We start from the raw sequence: 19,622 nt of genomic DNA, 5'->3' as shown, positions 1-19,622 counted from the left end.
ACTGACGAAAAGTATTCATTCAGTGTCTCCCCAATCTCTTCAGCCTCCACACGCAACTTCCCACTACTATCCTTGACTGGACCTATTCCTACCCTAGTCATTCTTTTATTCCTGACATACCTATAGAAAGCCTTAGGGTTTTCCCTAATCCTACCAACTAAGGACCTTTCATGTCCCCTCCTTGCTGCTCTTAGCTCTCTCTTCAGGTCCTTCCTGGCTACCTTCTAACTCTCAATCGCCCCAATTGAACCTTCACGCCTCATCTTTACATAGGCCGCCCTCTTCCATTTAACAAGGGATTCCAATTCCTTATTAAACCACGGCTCCCTCACACGACTCTTTCCTCCCTGCCTGACAGGTACATACTTATCAAGGACACTCAATAGTTGCTCCTTGAACAAGCTCCACATATCAATTACGCCCTTGCCTTGAAGCCTACTTTTCCAAACCACGCATCCTAAGTCATGCCTCACCGCATCATAATTTCCCTGCCCCCAGCTATAACTCTTGCCCTGCAGTGCACACTTATCTCTCTCCATCACTAGAGTAAAAGTCACCGAATTGTGGTCACTGTCCCCAAAGTGCTCACCTACCTCTAATTCTAACACCTGGCCTGGTTCGTTACCCAGAACCAAATCCAGTATGGCCTCACCTATTGTTGGCCTGTCTACATATTGTGTCAGGAAACCCTCCTGCACACATTGGACAAACACCGACCCATCTAACGAACTAGAGCTATAGCTTTCCCAATCAATATCAGGAAAGTTAAAGTTCCCCCATAACAACCACCCTATTACTTTCACTCTTCTCCTGAATCATCCTCGCAATCCTTTCTTCTATGTTTCTAGGATTATTAGGAGGCCTGTAAAAAACTCCTAACAGGGTGACCTCACCTTTCCTATTCCTAACCTCAGCCCAGACTACCTCAGATGGCGAGTCTTCATCCATCGTCCTTTCCACCGCTGTAATACGATCTTTGACAAGCAATGCCACACCTCCCCCTCTTTTACCCCCACCTCTGACCCTACTAAAACATTTAAACCCTGGAACCTGCAACAGCCAACTTTAGAATAGTTGTCAAACATGTCTCAAGGATATTAAGACAGTTTAGAGTGGTGCACCCACAATGCCTTAATAGAATTATCTAATAAAACTATTGTAACATGATACATGAAAACCTGTTGCTATACTTCAGCTGTGGTAACATGACAAAAACACATGCAAAGTAAGTGGTGCAATAAATAAACAAGCAAAACAACATGGTTACTTTTCATTTTAAAACTCGTATCAATCTTGGCAAGAGTAAAAATGGATTGATTTCAACATGCAGTCAGTTGAGATTGATAATTGTTGAACATTAGTTAAGTTGCAAATTGGAGTTCCATCATTATAATCCACACCATTGCAAATAGAACATAGAACATAGAAAAGTACCTTTGGCCCACGATGGTTGTGCCGAAGTTTAATCCTAATGTAAAATATAGTAACTTAACCTACGCACCCCTCAACTCACCGCTCTCCATGTGCATGTCCAGCAGTTGCTTAAATGTCCCCAATGACTCTGCTTCCACCACCACAGCTGGCAACTCATTCCATGCATTCACAACTCTCTGTGTAAAGAACCTACCTTTGACGTCTCCTTTATACCTTCCTCCTAACATCTTCAAACTATGACTACTCGTACCAGTCAATCCTACCCTGGGGAAAAGTCTCTGGCTATTGACTCTATCTATTCCACTCATTATTTTGTACACCTCAATGAGGTCTCCTCTCTTCCCCCTTCTCTCAAGAGAGAAAAGTATGAGCTTCTTTAACCTTTCTTCATAAGGCAAGCCTTCCAGTCTATGCAGCATCCTGGTAAACCTTCTTTGCCTGGTAAACCCTCTCCAAAGCCTCTGTATCTTTCCTATAGTAGGGCGACCAGAACTGGACACAATATTCCAAGTGTGGTCTCACCAGGGACTTGTAGAGCTGCAGCAAAACCTTGCAGCTCTTAAACTCGATCCCCCTGTTAATGAAAGCCAAAACACCATATGCTTTCTTAACAACCTTATCCACTTGGGTGGCAACTTTGAGGGATCTATGTACTTGCACACCCAGATTTACTAACCCACCCCTCAACCTCCTCATCCAAGTCATTTATAAAAACTACAAAGACCAGAGGCCCAAGTACAGAGCCTGCGGGACCCCACTCAACACTGACCTCCAGGCAGAATACTCTCTGTCAGTCAGCAATTCTGAATCCAGATAGCCAAATCTCCCTGTATCCCATACTTTCTGACTTTATGAATGAGCCATATGGGGAACCTTATCAAATGCCTTGCTGAAGTCCATATACACCACATCCACTGCTTGACCGGCATTGACCTGTCTTGGCACCACCTCGAAGAACTCAATAAGATTTGTGAGGCATGACCTGCCCCTCACAAAGCCATGCTGACTGTCTTTAATCACACTATGCTTTGCCAAATAGTCATAAATCCTATCCCTCAGAATTCTTTCCAAACCTTTGCTGACCACAGACGTAAGACTGACTGATCTGTAATTGCCAGGGATTTCCCTATTACCCTTCTTGAAAAGAGGAACAACATTCACTTCCTTCCAATCCTCTGGTACGACTCCCATGGAGAGTGAGGAGGCAAATATCCTCGCCAGCAGCTTAGCAATCACCTTTCTTGCTTCCCAGAGGAGCCTAGGATAAATCTGGTCTGGCCCTGGGGACTTATCAATCTTAATGTTTTCTAAAATTTTCAGCACATCAACTTCATAATGTTACAACTGTTTCATTTTTGTTTTCTTCTATAATACAGGCAGAAGATTTGTTGTGGCATTATTTACAAGGGCCGTTTTGGAGAAGTGCTGATTGATCCTCGACTTTTTAAGCCTTGTTGTAGCACAAAAAAGGATGATGAGTCTGCAGCAAAGGCAGAAACACCACTTCAGGCTATTAAAGGAGATTGGTAATGTACACTGTAACAGCTGGAAGTTAACATTCATCTCAGGTTATTTTGCCTGTATTTACATCTTTTTGTCTCCAGTGGCAGACATGTATTTTTAAAAATGTTATTTGATATCATTTTGTCAAAAGCCAAATCACTGAAGGGATAAATATTTATTAGCCTATGACTACTCAAAATAGCGATTTGACTTTTATACTTCTTCACTGTTTTTGCATTTATTGAAAAAGTAGGCTGATGAATCATTTATTCATTTGAGACCTCCAGGCATAAAATACTTTGATGGAATGAATTCTATTGCTGTAATTTTTTTTATATAATGGATGAGTTATATGCTTATGCTGTTGTTTAAATTGTAGATATTTTGTCTTTAAAGGTATATCATTTCTATCCTGTAATTAGATGTCCTATTTGCAAATAGAGCATATAGTTGTTCATTATTAGTTTCAACTATTCATATTACCACTGATCCCTGCGACTGTGCTCAATCTACCTAATATCTTATTTTCACAATAACTGGGGTTGCAGAATTGTTCTGGGATGTGCAATAGTAACTTTTTTGTTTAGTTTAATATGAGCAACATCTGAGCAACAGCAATGCAGACTTCTTTATTGTCTATTAATTCACTGGAAAATGGGAAGTATTTTGGAACATTCATCCAATGTGTTTTTGATTTCATAGTCAAAGTGAATTGCTTTCACTGTGAAGTAAATAACCGGCTGTCAGGTTGTCCTTCACCTCAACAACAAATTATATTCATCAAGATGGACAGGAGGGAATCCTTTATATTATAAAACTACATAGAGAAACATTTTGGTTGTCTTTTTGGTCCTGATTGTGGTTGTTTGTGAATGAGGAGGGAATTTTACCCAACAAAGATCCTTGTTTTTTTTGTCTTGATATAAAGGAAGAATTGGAGGAAGTTTACATGTGGACATAAATGTTTTGCTATTTGCCAACTCCGCTGAATTTGTTTCAGAAACAGTAATTTATATCAATTAGTCAAAACACTGTTCAGTTTCTTAGGTAACTTTTAGATTTTAATTTCCATTTGACTGCATCTTTTACATCTCCCTTCAGTCTATTACTCTCGCTGTTCATTAACACATTCTGCATTCATTTGTTTTAAAATGGTTTTGGATACTTCTCAGTTGAATATTGCAAGTATTAGATTACCTTCAACAGCAAACTTGCATGTCACGAACTTACATTCACAAATGTCAGAAGCCAAACTTTGGACTTATGTTGGGAACTTTGCATTATTTTCTTTGACTAACCCTAGTCATTTATTGCTTGTCTGATGAGAAACCTGACTCCCTATCCACTATCTATAAGGTACAAGTCAGGAATGTGATGAATACTGCCTGTCTGCCTGGATGAGTGCAGCTCCAACAAAGCTCAAAATACTTGACATAATTCAGGACAAAGCAGCCTTGATTGGTATCATGTCCTTAAAAACTCATGCTCTCCCTAGGTGACTCTTTCCAGGTAGCAACAGTGTGTACCATCTACAAGATGCATTGCAAAAATCTCACCAAGGCAGATTTGACATCACTTTCCATACCATAACCATCTATAAGGAAAAGAGCAGCATGGGAACACCACCACCTGCAAGTTCTCATTTGAGCTGTATGCTGTCATGACTTGGAAATATAGAACTCTTGGAGACCTCAATGGCATAGTGGGTCTCCGTACAGCAAGTGGACTTAAGCAGTTCAAGAAGTCCTCACAGACCAAATACGAATGAGCAAATAATTCTGGCCTAGCCAGTGACACTATGAATGAATAATAAAACCTGCTCATTACATTTTAATAATCATTGTATTTGGACCGTCGCCTTTTCTGGCTTTTCACCATTTAGATGGTACTCTGATTTTTAGGTCAAAAATGGATTATGTCACATTTATGTACATAGTTTCATAGTTTTGCTTATTATTTATTCCATGAATAGATTTGAAATTTATGCTTAAATTTATACTGTTTGCAATGCTGCATATCTTTGTCACAAGCAAATTTGGATAAGTGACTTTCTATCCCATCATCCAAATCATGAATAAATGTCGTGAATAGATAAGCCCCCAACACAAATTGAATATGGCTTCAATTCTACGAGTTTCAGCTTTGGCGAACAGTTTCTTTTTGATAGATTTCATTAATTGCTGTCTAAAATAACCCTGCAGCTACTTCAAATAATTCAGTCAGGTTCATCAGGCATCACCTATTCTTTACAAATGCATGTTGGCTCATTCTGATCAAATATAACCGTCCAACATATTCTTTTAGAGTTGGAAGTAAAATCACAGATTCCCACTTGTCAGTTAAAAACTGCCATGACTATAATTCTCAGCAGACAACAATGGATGGACACTTGCGGCTTTAACTTCCTTTAAAAATGTGTGCCATTTCATTGCAGCCATTGGTCTGCTTGGATTATTTCCTGCGTTCATTTACTCGTAATAATTTACTGGTAATATTTAATTGGTCAGACTTAAAATTCAAAAGTTTACATGTCTTACTAAATTGAAGATATATAAAACAAAACAAACTACTGATTCAATTCAATGCAACATGTTTATTGGGAAGATTTGCAATTTGTTGACATTCAGTAAATTCTGCAAGAACATTGCCTTGTAAATAAAATTGAGCTACAACAGGCTTTGAGAAACAATGTTCTTCAAATCCATGTAACTATTGGGAGGTTGAGCAGAATTTCCGATGAATCAAAAGGAACATTCCAAACAAAATAATTTCCATGTTCTATAAATACATGTGTGAACAATTTGAGATCCAGTTTTTTTTATTGAAAAAGTCTTAAAATTATCTGCTGAATGTAGCATTCTCTGTTTTAATCATTCTGTTTATCGGTTAAATATAAGTGGTTATTTGCTGACTCAACTCTTGATGGCAATGCCAGTATGTACAAGGCTGAAGTATCTAAAGTTCTTTGAGATTTTACTTTGTCAAATAATCAATATTTATCACCTTTTTAAATTGATCTTCTTACCTCCCTTAAAATCGACATGGCCAAATTACTGAAAGTGAAATATTAATATTCCTACCTTTTGTTTGAAGATAGAAAATATTTAAATACACTTGTCACCATTTGAGGAAAGTCAGTTTTTCTATTCCTCTTAATTTGACAAATACATTTCTATGAAGTAAATGGTGGTATTTTGACATTGTATTCCTTTTTACACAGTTGTTAGAAAGCAGTAAAAGCAATCAAAAAAAACTCTAAAATGTCAAGGAGATGTCTTCAGTTTATCTGTTCAATCATCTAGTCAGTAAAAATCATTGTGGATTTGACCTTATCATAAAGTAGATATTATTAGCATACTCAGCACATTGTGGTATCCATTTTTTGTAAAGAAGTGTTTTAAGACATGAATTGTTTCACTCCGGAGAACAGCAACATCAATTATCAGGCATTGCTAATTCTAATCTGATCTCTAGGTTGTATGTTGCAGTGACCAGGGTAACATACTCACTTCTTACTCCCCTCTCTCACCATCACATAAGCCAATGTAAAATTGTTCGAGTTGGGAGCTCTTGTGCTCCGCACTTCCATCAGCTAAAACACTCAGCTGTTTCCATTGCCAACTGATAACTTCAGGTAGTTGGTTTTGTAGGTTTTTCCAAAATAACATTGTGTGTCCAGGTCTTGATGTTTCCAGGTCTAGAATGATTACTGTTTTCTGTTATCATCATTAGTGGCAGATCTTAAACATCCAAAAAAAGTGTTTTTTTTTTCTGATTTTGTACTACTTTTCCCTTTTCCCGTCTTCTCACCTTCCCCCTAAGTGGGACAGTGAAGTTATGCAATGCTGACACATGCTTTTGGTTTGAGATTTCTCATTTCCCTCTCAAAGTCCGATATAAGCCCCTCTATTACATGCAAAAGAAACTTTGATAAGCAGTAACTGCTGGAAAAACTCCGTAGGTCATTCAGCATCTGACCCAGTGCCTTTCAAATCTCCTGTTCAACTCCAAAGCACTGTACAGCTAATTAAGTTCTTCTAAAATGTAATCAGTGTTTTATAACATACTGTTTGATAAGCATAAGAAAGTATTTTTTTTCCAGAACAAGGTCTTTTAAGCAGATATGAGGTAATAACAAGCTTATCTGTTTTTGATGTTGTCTAATGAATATATTTTGGCCAGGACCCCAAAATATTTCCCTAGCTGCTGTAAAGGAGTGTCATCGATGTTCTGAACTCCATCTGAGGGAACAGATGGGAACACAGTTCAGCATCTTGACTGAAAGAAATCACCTCAAGTGCTGTATTCCCTCAATTCTGAAATTGTCTTCTTAGATTAAATGCTCATATTTTAGTAGGGCTTGAACCAGTGTCTTGATGAGAATGCTGCCACTGAATTGGATTGACACTTAGAAATGGTGATCAAACCACTTTTTATGCATCTATTTGTCTATTGACAAATAACTAAGTTCTTCCTTTTTCTTTCTGTCTTACTCTCCTGCCTCATCAACACAGCGTGGATGATCCCATTGATTGGAGTGAAGGATAGTGTCTATATTTTGTCCAATTTAAGTGGTACATGCATACATCTTTCCGTATGTGCACAAGATGTTTGGTGAATTGTATGTAAACTGTTGCTACTCAGTAGCACCCTGCAAATGTTTGGCTGAAAAATTTTCCTAACTGTTTGAATTGTATGTATAGATACAGAAATTAATCTTAAATGTATTATTTGAAAAATATGTTGATTGATGTACCATACCTTTTCACATGACTGTAAAATGGAAAAGATTGGTCTTAATGGACCCTTTATGTATTTTAAGCATTTAAACTTTAAATAGATTCTGATTTTTTAAAATCCCCTTAGTAGGGGAATGAATTGGTGAAAGTTTTAGTCCTATTTGACTTTCAATCAAATCACCTCTGTTTTAAAGAAATAATTACTTATAGGCATTTATCACAATAATTAAGTTTAATTGGTCTGAAGACTGGACAGTAGTGCCCCATATTTATCTTTTAATTAAACTAGTTCTGAAAATCTACCAAATACAAAGAACCTCGATTATCTGAATGACACAGGTGGGAGTATTTTGTTTGGATAATTGAATGCTGGATAACTCAGTTTAGCCAAACATCGGGACCTTGTGATCTTGTCTGGATAATCCGAAATTCGGATAATCGAATGCCAGATAATCGAGGTTCCTCTATACCCTTTTTGATTATTTTACACAGTAGTTCTTATCAGTAAGTTAAGAATGAAATCCAGAGAAAATTATGAGTGCGGTAAATACAACTGTTAAAAATTGGTGTCTTTTTTTCTCGTGGAAAGAAACTGGACCAGTGAGGAATATCTTTGTAACCGCCAAAGATCAGGCAAGGAGCATATCTAATTGCTTTGTGGGTAAATGCACCTACTTGTGAAATATGGAGCTGTACAGGAATACCTCTAGTTTGATCCTTGGTCAGTGCTGAGTGAGTTTACTTTAGGGGTAATATTTTTTGGTGCATCTTTGAGCTTGAAGTCTCTTGAAGTAGGATGAGGGAAGAAATTACTTGGGTTCTGGTGATTTGTTTGCTATTTAAAAATAGCTGCTGGAGGGTGCACTTGTGTGCATTATGAAAAATAGGATTGAACTCAAATATGGTGCTCTCAGCATCAGATTGGCCAATAGTCATTAGCCAAATATTAAAAAAAAAACAATTTGGGCAAGTTATTGATGATCTACTGGCATCTGTGGAATTATGCTGCCATATAAGTTTATGCCTTTTAGAGAACATTGGTCAGAAGGCAAAAGTGAGAGCTGGGATTGCAAGGGAGAAACTGGGGAGAAAAGGTCCTTTGTGAAACTTAAAACAATAAACATTCTGTATTGTTCTCACATTCAGGTGTAAAAGTACATATCCAGTGGAATTTACTGAGTGCTTCAGTTAACACGACGATACTTCAGCATCCTTGACATAAATTGAATGGGTGCATGGCCGCATTTAACTTTACGTGCTTCAAAGTCTGAAGTGACAATACCAATTGAAATGGCATTTGTTGGAATACTGAAGTGGCTTGCGTTCCAACATCTAAAGTGTGGTTGTTACAGTAAAGATTTAGACATTGAATAGTGCCCTTTTGCACTTAATGGCACTGACAAATCCTTTCATTTATAGTAGCAATTCATTGTTGTGAGCTGCATACTTTAAATTAAAAAAATCTTTATAGAAAGACAGAATACAATTCTTGTAGTCCTCATTTTTTCAGCTTCTGATATGCAGGTTTACAAAGATTCCCAATGTAATGGTTCTAGATAGTATGCAGATACTTTTACAAATTTTAAATTAGGATATGAAAATTCCCAAGTTCAGGGATTACATAATTCCTACATTACAATAAACTATAGTTCTGGTCTCGGATTTTTATTTCTCCTTTTGCAGCTAAAGGCTTAACTGTTTGCAAATTGTGATGCCTTGTCCCTGATGCTGATAACAGTCAGTTCTGTTACAACACATCCTGCTTCAGCGTGAATTGACTTTAATGCGATTGAAGAATTTGGACTGTTATTTGTAGAATGCAAACTTTCCTTACCTGTATCGGCTACAGTGTGATTCTGGTCCCATTATTTAAATGGTGCAGCTATTGTGCAATTTTTCTTGTAACGCAAGATCACATGAGAACGGAGCTATCACGTTGTATCAGAACTGACTGTATTCAAGAAAATATTTTTAAAGTTCAGTTATGTTTGGACAGAATATAAATAGTTCATGCTTCTGTCATATCAGCCATTACCTGGTTTTCTGATAAAACTGCTAAATGGACATTCCTGAAGAAGGGCTTATGCCCGAAACGTCGATTCTCCTGTTCCTTGGATGCTGCCTGACCTGCTGCGCTTTTCCAGCAACACATTTTCAGCATTTTTGAAGCTGTGCCTTAATAAAAAAAAAACCAATGAAGAAGCTTGTAGGATTGCATTTTTCAGGTTTTATTTCCTTTCAGCTGTTTGGCAGACACTGTTTTGTCCATTGTTATTTATTTATTTATTTGAACATTCCATGAATATACTGTTACTAATCAGAGTCCAATACTTGTTCCAAAGTCTTCAAGCTTGTGCACTTTTTACCAAATAAGACTTTTTTTTGCGATCGACAGCTTTCATATGACTGCAATTTTATAGTCATTTGTGATACTTTTGTACTTAAATAAAGATGAAATGGAAGATTAAAAAAATAGTTGTCTTTGTTTCTGTTTTGGGGTGGTTAAATCATCTTTTTAGTTTGGGATGTTTGATTTCTAAATGCCTACCCAGTTAAGCCCTTACAGAAACTTATATGCTTCAATAAGATCGCTCGTTAATTCTTCTTGATAAGTCAATCCATTCATTCCAGGAATCAGACTAATGAATCTATTGCAAATTATCTTCAATGCCAGTTTTTTGTTGTTCAACTACAGTGACCTGAACGGTGCACAGTATTCTAGGTGTCTCCATTATTTGCTGTTATATACTTTGTCCTACAGTGAGGCCACTGTTCAAGGGCCTTGGTAACTTCCACATGTGACCTCTTTCATTTTTCATTTCTTATTTCTACCCAAACCGATTCCATGATTGCTGTACCTATGTCACTACGCACCTCTACGCTGATTCCATCATTTATTAACAAAGCTAGCCCATCCCCTTTTCCTTTTTGCCTATACTTCTGGAAGACCCATAAAAATTGAGTTCCAAACATCGGTCACCTTGTAATCACTTGTTTTGATTTATTGTTATTGTCACATGTACATAGGTACAATGAAAAGTTTTGTGTACAATACAGGCAGATCATAACATACAAAGATCATAGGGTGATAGAACAGGGTGATAAACACAACGTTATGGCTGCAGGGAAGATGCACAAAAAGCAAGATCAACATTAGATTTGAAATTTGAGAGGTCCATTCAGAAGTCTAATAACAGTGAGGAAGAAGCTGTTCTTGAACCTGTTGGTATGTGTGTTTGAGCTTCGATATCTTCTGCCTGATGGAAGAGGTTAGAAGAGATTATAGTCAGGTGGGAAGGGCTTGTGACGATGTTGGATACCTTTCTGAGGCAGTGAGAAGTGTAGATGGAGTAAATGGATGGGATGTTGGCTTGCGTGGTGGTCTAGGCTGGGCTCATAACTTTTTGCAGTTTATTATGGTCCGGGGCAAAGCAGTTGCTATAACAAGTCGTGATGCATCTGGATAAAATACTTACTAACCTTTATAGATGTATCATAGAAAGAGTCCTTATAGACACTCCATATTTTGTGAGCATCATGATGAAGTAGAGACGTCATTATGCCTTCTTGACCATTGCATCAATGTGGCTGGTCCAGGACAGATTGTTGGTGATTGGAACTTGATGCTTTTGACCATCTCCACCTCAGCTCCATTGATGTAGGTAGGACTGTGTCCTCCACCTTGTTTCCTGAAGTCAATAACCAGTTTTTTAGCTTTGCTGATGTTGAGGGAGAGATTGTTACCATTACACCATGCCGCCAAGCACTTTATCTCTTTCCTGTATTCTGTCTTGTTTGAGATCCAACCTACAATGGGGATGTCACCCGTGAGCTTGTAGACGAAATATGGTCACACAGTCATGTGTGTACAGGGAGTAGAGTAAGGGACTGAGTATGCAATCTTATGTGGCACTGGTTATTGAGGATTGTTATGGTGGAGGTCCTGTTGTCTATCACCACTGCTTGTGATCTGTGGATCAGGAAGTTGAGGATCCAATTGCAAAGGGCAAACCAGACACCTAGGTATCAGAGTTTGGAGATTAGATTGGCTGGAATTATTGTGTTGAAGGTGGAGCTGTCGTCAATAAGTAGAAACCTGATGTAGGTATCCTTGTTATCCAGATGTTTTAGGGATGAGTGTAGGACTAGGAAGAAGGTGTGTGTGTGCCTGTTGTGACAGTAGGGGAATTGCAAGGGGTCAAGGCAGGCTGGGAGGCTGAAGTTGATATGAGTCATGATTACTCTCTCAAAACACTTCATAATTATGGAAGTCAGAGCCACCGGGCAGTAGCCATTGAGGCATATTGCATGTGTTTTCTTTGTTACTGGAATGATGATGGTCTTCTTGAAGTAGGTGGAGACTTCTGATTGAAGTAAGGAAAGGTTAAAGATGTCTGAAAGTACTCCCACCAGCTGGTCTGCACAGTTGGGGACTTCATCTGGGCCAATGGCTTTCTGTAGGTTCACTCTCAAAAAGGCCGATCTGACTTCAACAGCAGTGACTAAAGGTACAGGTGCATCTGAGCTGTGGAGGCAGGTGACACTGTTTGGCTGACCTTCTGTTTGAACCAAGCGTAAAATGCATTGAGTGGATGAGAGGGGGCTGTATTTTTGTCTGCTATTCTGTTCTGCTTCATTTTTGTAGCTTGTTATGTCGTAAAGGCCTTACCACAAAGTATGGGTATCCATGTGGTTAGTTTGGGTCTCTAACATAGTTCTTGGCATCCCTAAGGGCCTTCTGCATGTTTCCAGAATAACTATTGAGTCATACTTACTTACCTCTGTTTGTGCTGTCAGCTCATCTACCTTGTTACAAATGCATATGCATTCAGATAAAGAGCCTTAAGGTTTGAACTTTTTATCATATTACCCTCCCTAGTTCTAATTTCTGTTGCACTTTTCTGTGGATATTTTCTACCCCTTTCATTATTGACTTGTTTCTTTTTGATGTTTTAAAACTCAACCTTCAATTGAGCCTTCTTTCATGCATTAATGAGTTTAAATCCCTATCTACAATCCTACTTATATAATTTATCAGGACACTAGTTCCAAATTGTTCAAGTGAGGCTCATTCCAACGAACAGCTCTCCCCTTATCTAGTATCGCTGCTATCATCCCAAGAATCAGAACCCATTTCTCCAATACCAACCTTTGAGCCAAGCTTTTAACCTTACTTGACCTGCAACAACTTGTATGCAGTTCAGGTAGTAAACAGGAGGTCACCACCTTTGTCGTTCTGCCTTTTAATTTAGTACCTCGCTGCACATAACCCTTTAGCAGTACCTCTTTCCTAACCAACCTATTGGTACCTATGTGGAACATGACAACTGGATCCCTTCCCTCCTGCACCAAGTTCCTTTCCAGCATGGAGGGATGTCCTGTACCTTGGCTGCAGATAGGCAACACACCCTTTAGGACTCTGTCTCTATGAAGCTGTCAGTACCCTGTCTTGTGTTGTTAAGAAGTACAGTCCTCAATTGGTCAGTCTCCTTCATATCAATGCTGAGTAACTGCACATTCTTCCCAGTCCACCTCACAGTGACACTGACTTACGGCACACTGCTCCTGGTTCCAAATAGTTCAGTTTCATATTTGTTGTGGAAATTGTTGGATTAAGTTATGTGATGGCTTTTTCTTGGTAGCTTTTATTATAAGATATTGGTGAAGAAGGCTTTGGTGATCTGTAGCTGGTAGATTAACAGGTGAGGAAAATTGGAGCAACTGATCTGGGAAAGACATCTCACAACAACTAGGCTGTGTGTATCTACGCATGGCCAGCCAGTCTTGAGTGAAAGGATCCAGGTATGTCTTCGTACCCCCCCATGATGTGGCCCATGAAAGACATGTGTTGTCTGTGTGCACTTGGCTGGCACATTGCTGTGATGAGCCAAATATAAAGTAGCTGTCTCTCACCACCCAGCAGCCAGCCTCTAGATCTTTGTAGCAGCTCAGTGAGGTTGATTACAGCTGACTGGTGCAGGCTGAATGTGTTGTGGCTGCAGCTGAAAAAGTGAACTTCTTTACCAATACCACCCCCTCTCCCCCTGCCCTCCTGGCGGCTGCTGTTGCTCCAAGATAAGTGCCCTGTAAAGTCCAGGCCCAAATCTGCACAGCACTAGATTTTTAGGCTTATTGATTTATTGTCTCCCTCCCCACCTCCCGGCTGTTACTGCTCAAAACCACATGCCTTGCAAATATTAGTTTTGTGCAAATTGTGTCTCACAAACTTGTTTAAGTTTTTTTAAGGAAGTAACCAAAAAGATTGATGAGGGTAGAAGGTAGACATTGTTTAATTGGACTCTGATAAAGTTCCGCAGAGTAGACTGATTAGTAAATTTAGATCATTTGGGATTCAGGGTGAGCTTGCCAATTGGATTTAAAATTGGCTTTTTGGGTGGTGGCAGAGGGTTCTTTTTCAACTAGGGGGTTCAGATATATAATTCTTTGAAATTTGCATTGTAAGTAGACAGGCTGATTAAGAATGTGTTTAACAACTTCATTGTCCAGACCTTTGAATAAAGGAGTTGGGATGTCATGTTGAGGTTATACAGGACATTGGAGAGGCCTCTCCTGGAGTACTGTGTGCAGTTCTGATCACCTTGTAAGAGAAAGGGTATTATTAAGCTGGAGAGAATTCAGAAAAGATTTGCCAGTATGCTGCAGGGAATGGAGGGATTGAGTTAGAAGGAGAGGCTGGATAGGCTGGGATTTGTTTCGCAGTGTTATGTAGAAGGCAGAGGTTTATAAAATCATGAGGGGCATAGATAAAGTGAATAGCGAAGGCCTTTTCCCTCGGGTGGATGGAGTTCAAGACTAGAGGTGTATTTTTAAGATAAAATTAAAATGTTTCAAAAATGACATGAGGGCAACTTTTTTACACAGAAAGTGGTTAGTGTGTGGAATTAACTGCTAAAGGAAGTGATGGATGGAGGTACAGTTACAACATTTAAAAAACATTTGAATAAGTTCATGAATAGGAAAAGATTGGATGGATATGGGCCAAATGTAGACTGTAGGATTAGTTTTGGAAAAATGGTCATTGTGGACTAATTGAACCATAGGGTCTGTTTCCATGTTGAATGACTTTAAGAAGAGCATCTAGTAACAGTTGGACACCAACAGGATATTAATCCACTTCTGGTACATCTAAAAATGAAGGGCCAAAGAACCAGGTGTGTATTATTGATTGTACCCAATGCTGATCCTTCATTTGACAGCTCACCAGTTGTCAGAAGTGTCAACTGGCAACCACATTTTTTAATGGTTATTTACCACTTCCAGTCACAACACTAACATCACTCATTTTAGTATACATATAACTTAGTTAAGATATTTCATGTTGAACTACAAAAATTGCTCTATTCTGTATATATGACAGTGAAAATTTCCACAGCCCAGCTTCCCTGCTAAAAACTACAGACATTCTGAAATCCTCACGTCTAGAACATTTCTAATGACCCCTTTTCCAATTCTGCTGAATATAACCAGAGATGAAAATAGGGGCCAGGCTTTTTTCTATTTCCTGACTCTATGTTGTCCCAAAACCACATTCGAAAAACCAATGCAATTTTGTGTCTTTCTAAGAACCATTTGGTGGGGAGCAATATTGTCTCTGAATGTTAACAGCTTTCAGGATAGCATTTTGCCTGTATGAATGAACAGATGAAGATGAGCAAATTTTTTCTTATTGATCCTGGAGGGGAGCTGTCTAAATCAGATTTGAGTATGTAATTGAAGGTATTTTCCTATATCTAGTAAACAACAGTTTAATTTATTAATCATGATCACAGTTATAGGTTGAAAATTATTCCATTCCTCAGAGGTTTCAGTTAAAAAGCCTGAAAGCGTTTTACATGTTGTGATTGCCCATGACTAATCCATTTTAAAATTATATATAACAGTCTTTCTTTTCTACTCCTTAGGCAAGTATTCACAAAAGCATTTCAATTCTGTTTTCTTCTTCATAAAGGGAATAAAAATGATTTTTCATTATTTTTAAAGCTGTCATTTTTTTCACCTCAGGAATTATTGCAATAGTAGCCAAAGAAGATTGATCCTTTCAAAACAAGAAAACAAAGGTTTTAACTACAGTGCTGAAAATATCTAGTATGCTTTCCTTAATAAATGACACATTACAGTCAATTACCTTGCATTGCAATGATTGTTTTTATGAAATATCTCTGGCAATCTGTACACAGCAAGAAGCCATAAACAGTTATGAAATTAGTAAGTAGTAAACTAGTTTCAGAATAAGACTTTCCTATCTTGTCACTGAAACAGTCACCCATCTCTTTTCCAGTCCCAGATTTGATTCTACTTTCCAGCATCCTATTTCCTAATCTTTTATGCTGCTCCTTCCACAAACTCCAAACATTCCCCCAATAAACGCATCAGCTGCCTTCTTCCTTTCATATTTGCTCATTAATCTAGAAATGCAAATAAAACAGCTGATTCGGGTATTATGGAAGGTAACTTTCCCTCTCTAAGTTTAGTGAATAAACATGGGAAAGTATTTACTTTGGGCTGCTGCCATTTATGCAAGTTGAGGAGTGCAGATCAATCTTGATGTAAGGATAAGAATGGACAGTTTCCTGAATACTCTGGATATTACATTGATGAATAGTGCTGGAGAAGACAGGAACACTGGTGACCGAGGAAGCGATCCAGAAAGGTAATTGTGTATTGATATGATCATCAGCACCTTCTTAGCAAACGTTGGAATTCCTGAAATCATTTGGAAAATTAAGTAACATTTCAGATTTCAGCTTTTGCAATATTCTGCTCTATGATGGAAAATTAAATGTCATGCATTGTATAATCATAAATATTTTTATTGTAGACAATACTGAAGGCCCACATTTTGATAATTGATAATACAGACCTATAGCATGATAGGGGAAGAAATACAGGTATATATTCTTTAGTTATAGAACACTTAAACTGTGTTATCAGTTTAGTGAATGGCTTAACTGATATGTGAAGGAAAGTTTTAATTGCAGAAATATGTTACCACCACCTTAGTGCAGCCTTCATTTTATAATGCAATTGCTAAATGGGCATTTCCACAGAGATGAAGGGGAATCAATGGTTCACTAACAGGGATTGGTATGCATCTGCAGTACTTTTGTGACAGAGAGAGAGAAACTGGGAAAATGGAAGTGAGACCTTACAGGAAGCAGCATGTGAGGAAGTGAGATCAAAATAATTGTTTGATTCTGTGGGCCTGAGTAGACAATCTACCCCTGGAAAGGGAGACAGAGGAGTTGAGGAAGGAGAGAGAAGAGTGGAATTGGAATTAAAGTTAATTAGGTTTTCAGCATCTGCAGTGCTTTGTTTTTATTCTACCACCGATAATGTTTTCCCAGGTACAATTAGATTTTAAGGACAATAATAATTAAATATTGACTTTCAACTTGGAAGAATTACAGAATTGTTTTAGTGCAGAAGGAAGCCATTCAGTTCATTTAGTCTGTGTTGGTTCACTGAGCAATTTTGGTTAAGTGCCAATCTCCTGCCTTTTTCCCACAATCCTGCATATTACTCCTATTTAAATAATTATCTAATGCCCTCTTGAATGCCACAGTTGAACCTTTTCCACCACATTTCCTGACACTATTCCAAACCCTAACTACATTCTGTGTGAAAAACATGACTTTGCATTTTCTTTCTTTGCAAGACACTTTAAATCTGTGCCTGCTGGTTATCAACCCTCTTAAAGCAGGACCAGTTTCTCCCTGTTTATTCTGTCCAGTACTTTCATGATTTTGATCTCTGGCAATCGCTGATTTCAGTTGTGATTAATAAAATTCATATATAAAGCTGTACAGGTTCTAGAGAAACTGCAAATGACAATGCATACATTGTTCAGACCCAGCGTTGGCCATGCTATAAAACAGCTAAGATACAGTCATAGACTCATTTAGTTACACCACAAAGGCCAGCAAGTTCAAAATGCTGCAAGGAATTTATTATGTGCAGATTCAGGTTGAGAAATTCATCCATGTCAACCAATATTACAAAGAAATATGACCAGCGCAGCATTCTAGTGAAGTGGGGGTGAAAACCTGATATAAGCAAAGGAAGTATTTTACCATTGTGGATAATTTGCTGGTGTTTGATGAGAGACTGGTAATTGCAGTCTCTTTCCAACCAGAGATCTTGGATACAATACGCCAGGACCACATCAGAGGAGGAACCGTACACAGAATCTCCCAGAAATTTCCTTTCAGGGCATAGTAGAGGTGACCAGACCATCCAGTTTAACCCTGTCTGACCTTGCCCCCCCCACCAACCTTGTGGGATTCAGAGTAAGGACGATGAATTTGTATTAGGGCAGGGCATTCTCAGCAAATCTGGGCCCTCTTGATACAAACATCCCCGGCCAAATCTCCAAGGCTAACAGGGTCCATAATAGCACAGGCTCCCCCCCCATCCCAACCGTGGAGACTAGGACTGCACCTAAACATAGTAGGGGGAAAAGAAGAATAAGACCATCTGAAGACACATAGATGGCACAGGTGACATTGTAAAAATCATGCCACATTTGCAATTTGTACAGATGTACCATAGAAAGCATCCTATCTGGATGCATTACACTGGGGTTTGACAACTGCTCTTCCCAAGACTGAAAGAAACTACAGAGAATCATGAACACAGCCCAATCCATCATGGAAACCAGCCTTTCATGCATTGACTCCACCTATACTTCCTACTACCTCGGAAAAGCAACCAATCAAAGATCCCTCCCACCTGGTTATACTCTCTTCCACCCTTTTCCTTCAGGCAGATGATCAATAGGTTTGAATACACGTACAACATATTCAACAACAGCTTCTTCCCTGCTGATATCAAATTTCTGAATGAACCTCTCAAATGTTAATTCTGATCTCTCTTTCTGCACTTTCTCCACAGTTGTAACACTATATTCTGCACTCTGTTCTGCTACCCAGATGCACTTTGTGTGGTATGATCTGCCCGTATACAAAGCAACACTTTTCATTGTAACTTGGTATATGTGACAACAATCAATCAAACAATCAATTGTTCACCTTTCATCATCTGCTGTGAATGAATGTCATTGAGCTACAACTCCAAGAATGAGTGTAGAGCGATTCACCATCCTTGCTTGAAACAATGTTCTTATAAAGTTTGAGCAACAGCTATCCTGGGTGTAGTGACCATACTAGTATGAAGCTTTATCGTGATTGAATTATGATGTGGAGGTGCCAGTTTTGGCCTGGGGTGGACAAAGTTAAAAATCACACAACACCAGGTTATAGTGCGGGATCATTGCATGTTGTGAAGACTTCCATTTGTTTGTAGCGTTGGCTTTTATTAAACAAAATGAACATGTGAAAAGATCAAAACATTAAGCTACATAGAAAATGCTGGCCTCAGCGCATCAAACATTTACAGTCAGAGAAAAATGATTTCATGCAATTCAGTTCCATTGAACAAGATTCACAAGGAAGTCCTTCCTGCATTGCTGTGGCTAATGCTACAGAAAGCAGCTGTTTTGTCTGAAACATGTCTCACTAATTTGCAATGCTGCAGTTTTCATAGACCATCATCCATCTCAGAGCATTGATCAATCCTTCGGTTGTCTGGAGCAGAGATTTCGAGGATCAAGTCATGTCTTTTGTCTAGACAGTACTGGTACAAAGCCCAAGTGAGCTGCATGGAAACCTGACGTCAAGAGGACATTTGTGTCTCATGTTGACCCCAGTGGAAGAAGGTGTTGTATTGCAGATATGCTGGACATCATGATGGGTTTTAACCTCCATCTCTGGGCAGAGTATAGCACAACTCACCCTCTGTCTCATCTGCATGACGCTCCATGGAAGGTGAGCCACTCTGGCTCTTGCGTCTTCTCGTTACATCATGAGGGTACAATGGCTGCAATCTCCACAGAAGGAGTTGGTTTCCCATCTGCTGGTTACATGTATT

General features: G+C 38.7%; 1 protein-coding gene across 5 annotated transcripts in view; it reads left to right on the top strand.

The window, feature by feature from the left end:
• sinhcafl (SIN3-HDAC complex associated factor, like) overlaps window positions 1–10,149 on the top strand; it is a 30,566-nt gene extending 20,417 nt beyond the window's left edge. For 2 of the 5 annotated variants that reach the window (XM_087996555.1, XM_087996554.1), the window contains exons 6-7: window positions 2,811–2,960; window positions 7,452–10,149. In XM_087996555.1, coding sequence (XP_087852681.1) covers window positions 2,811–2,960; window positions 7,452–7,485 — 184 coding nt within the window. In that variant the 3' untranslated portion in view covers window positions 7,486–10,149. Of the gene's footprint in view, window positions 1–2,810; window positions 3,003–7,451 lie in introns of all 5 variants that reach the window. The other 3 variants (XR_015760176.1, XM_087996556.1, XM_087996557.1) reach the window with 3 other exon arrangements.
• Window positions 10,150–19,622: the final 9,473 nt, after the last annotated feature.

This window comes from Chiloscyllium plagiosum, unplaced genomic scaffold (assembly GCF_037043375.1).
Source record: "Chiloscyllium plagiosum isolate Xiang-an unplaced genomic scaffold, Cpla_swu_hap1 HiC_scaffold_18, whole genome shotgun sequence".
In the NCBI taxonomy this organism is placed as follows: domain Eukaryota; kingdom Metazoa; phylum Chordata; class Chondrichthyes; order Orectolobiformes; family Hemiscylliidae; genus Chiloscyllium; species Chiloscyllium plagiosum.
Note: the sequence above shows the minus strand (reverse complement) of the source record. Positions and strands in the feature narration are given on the sequence as shown.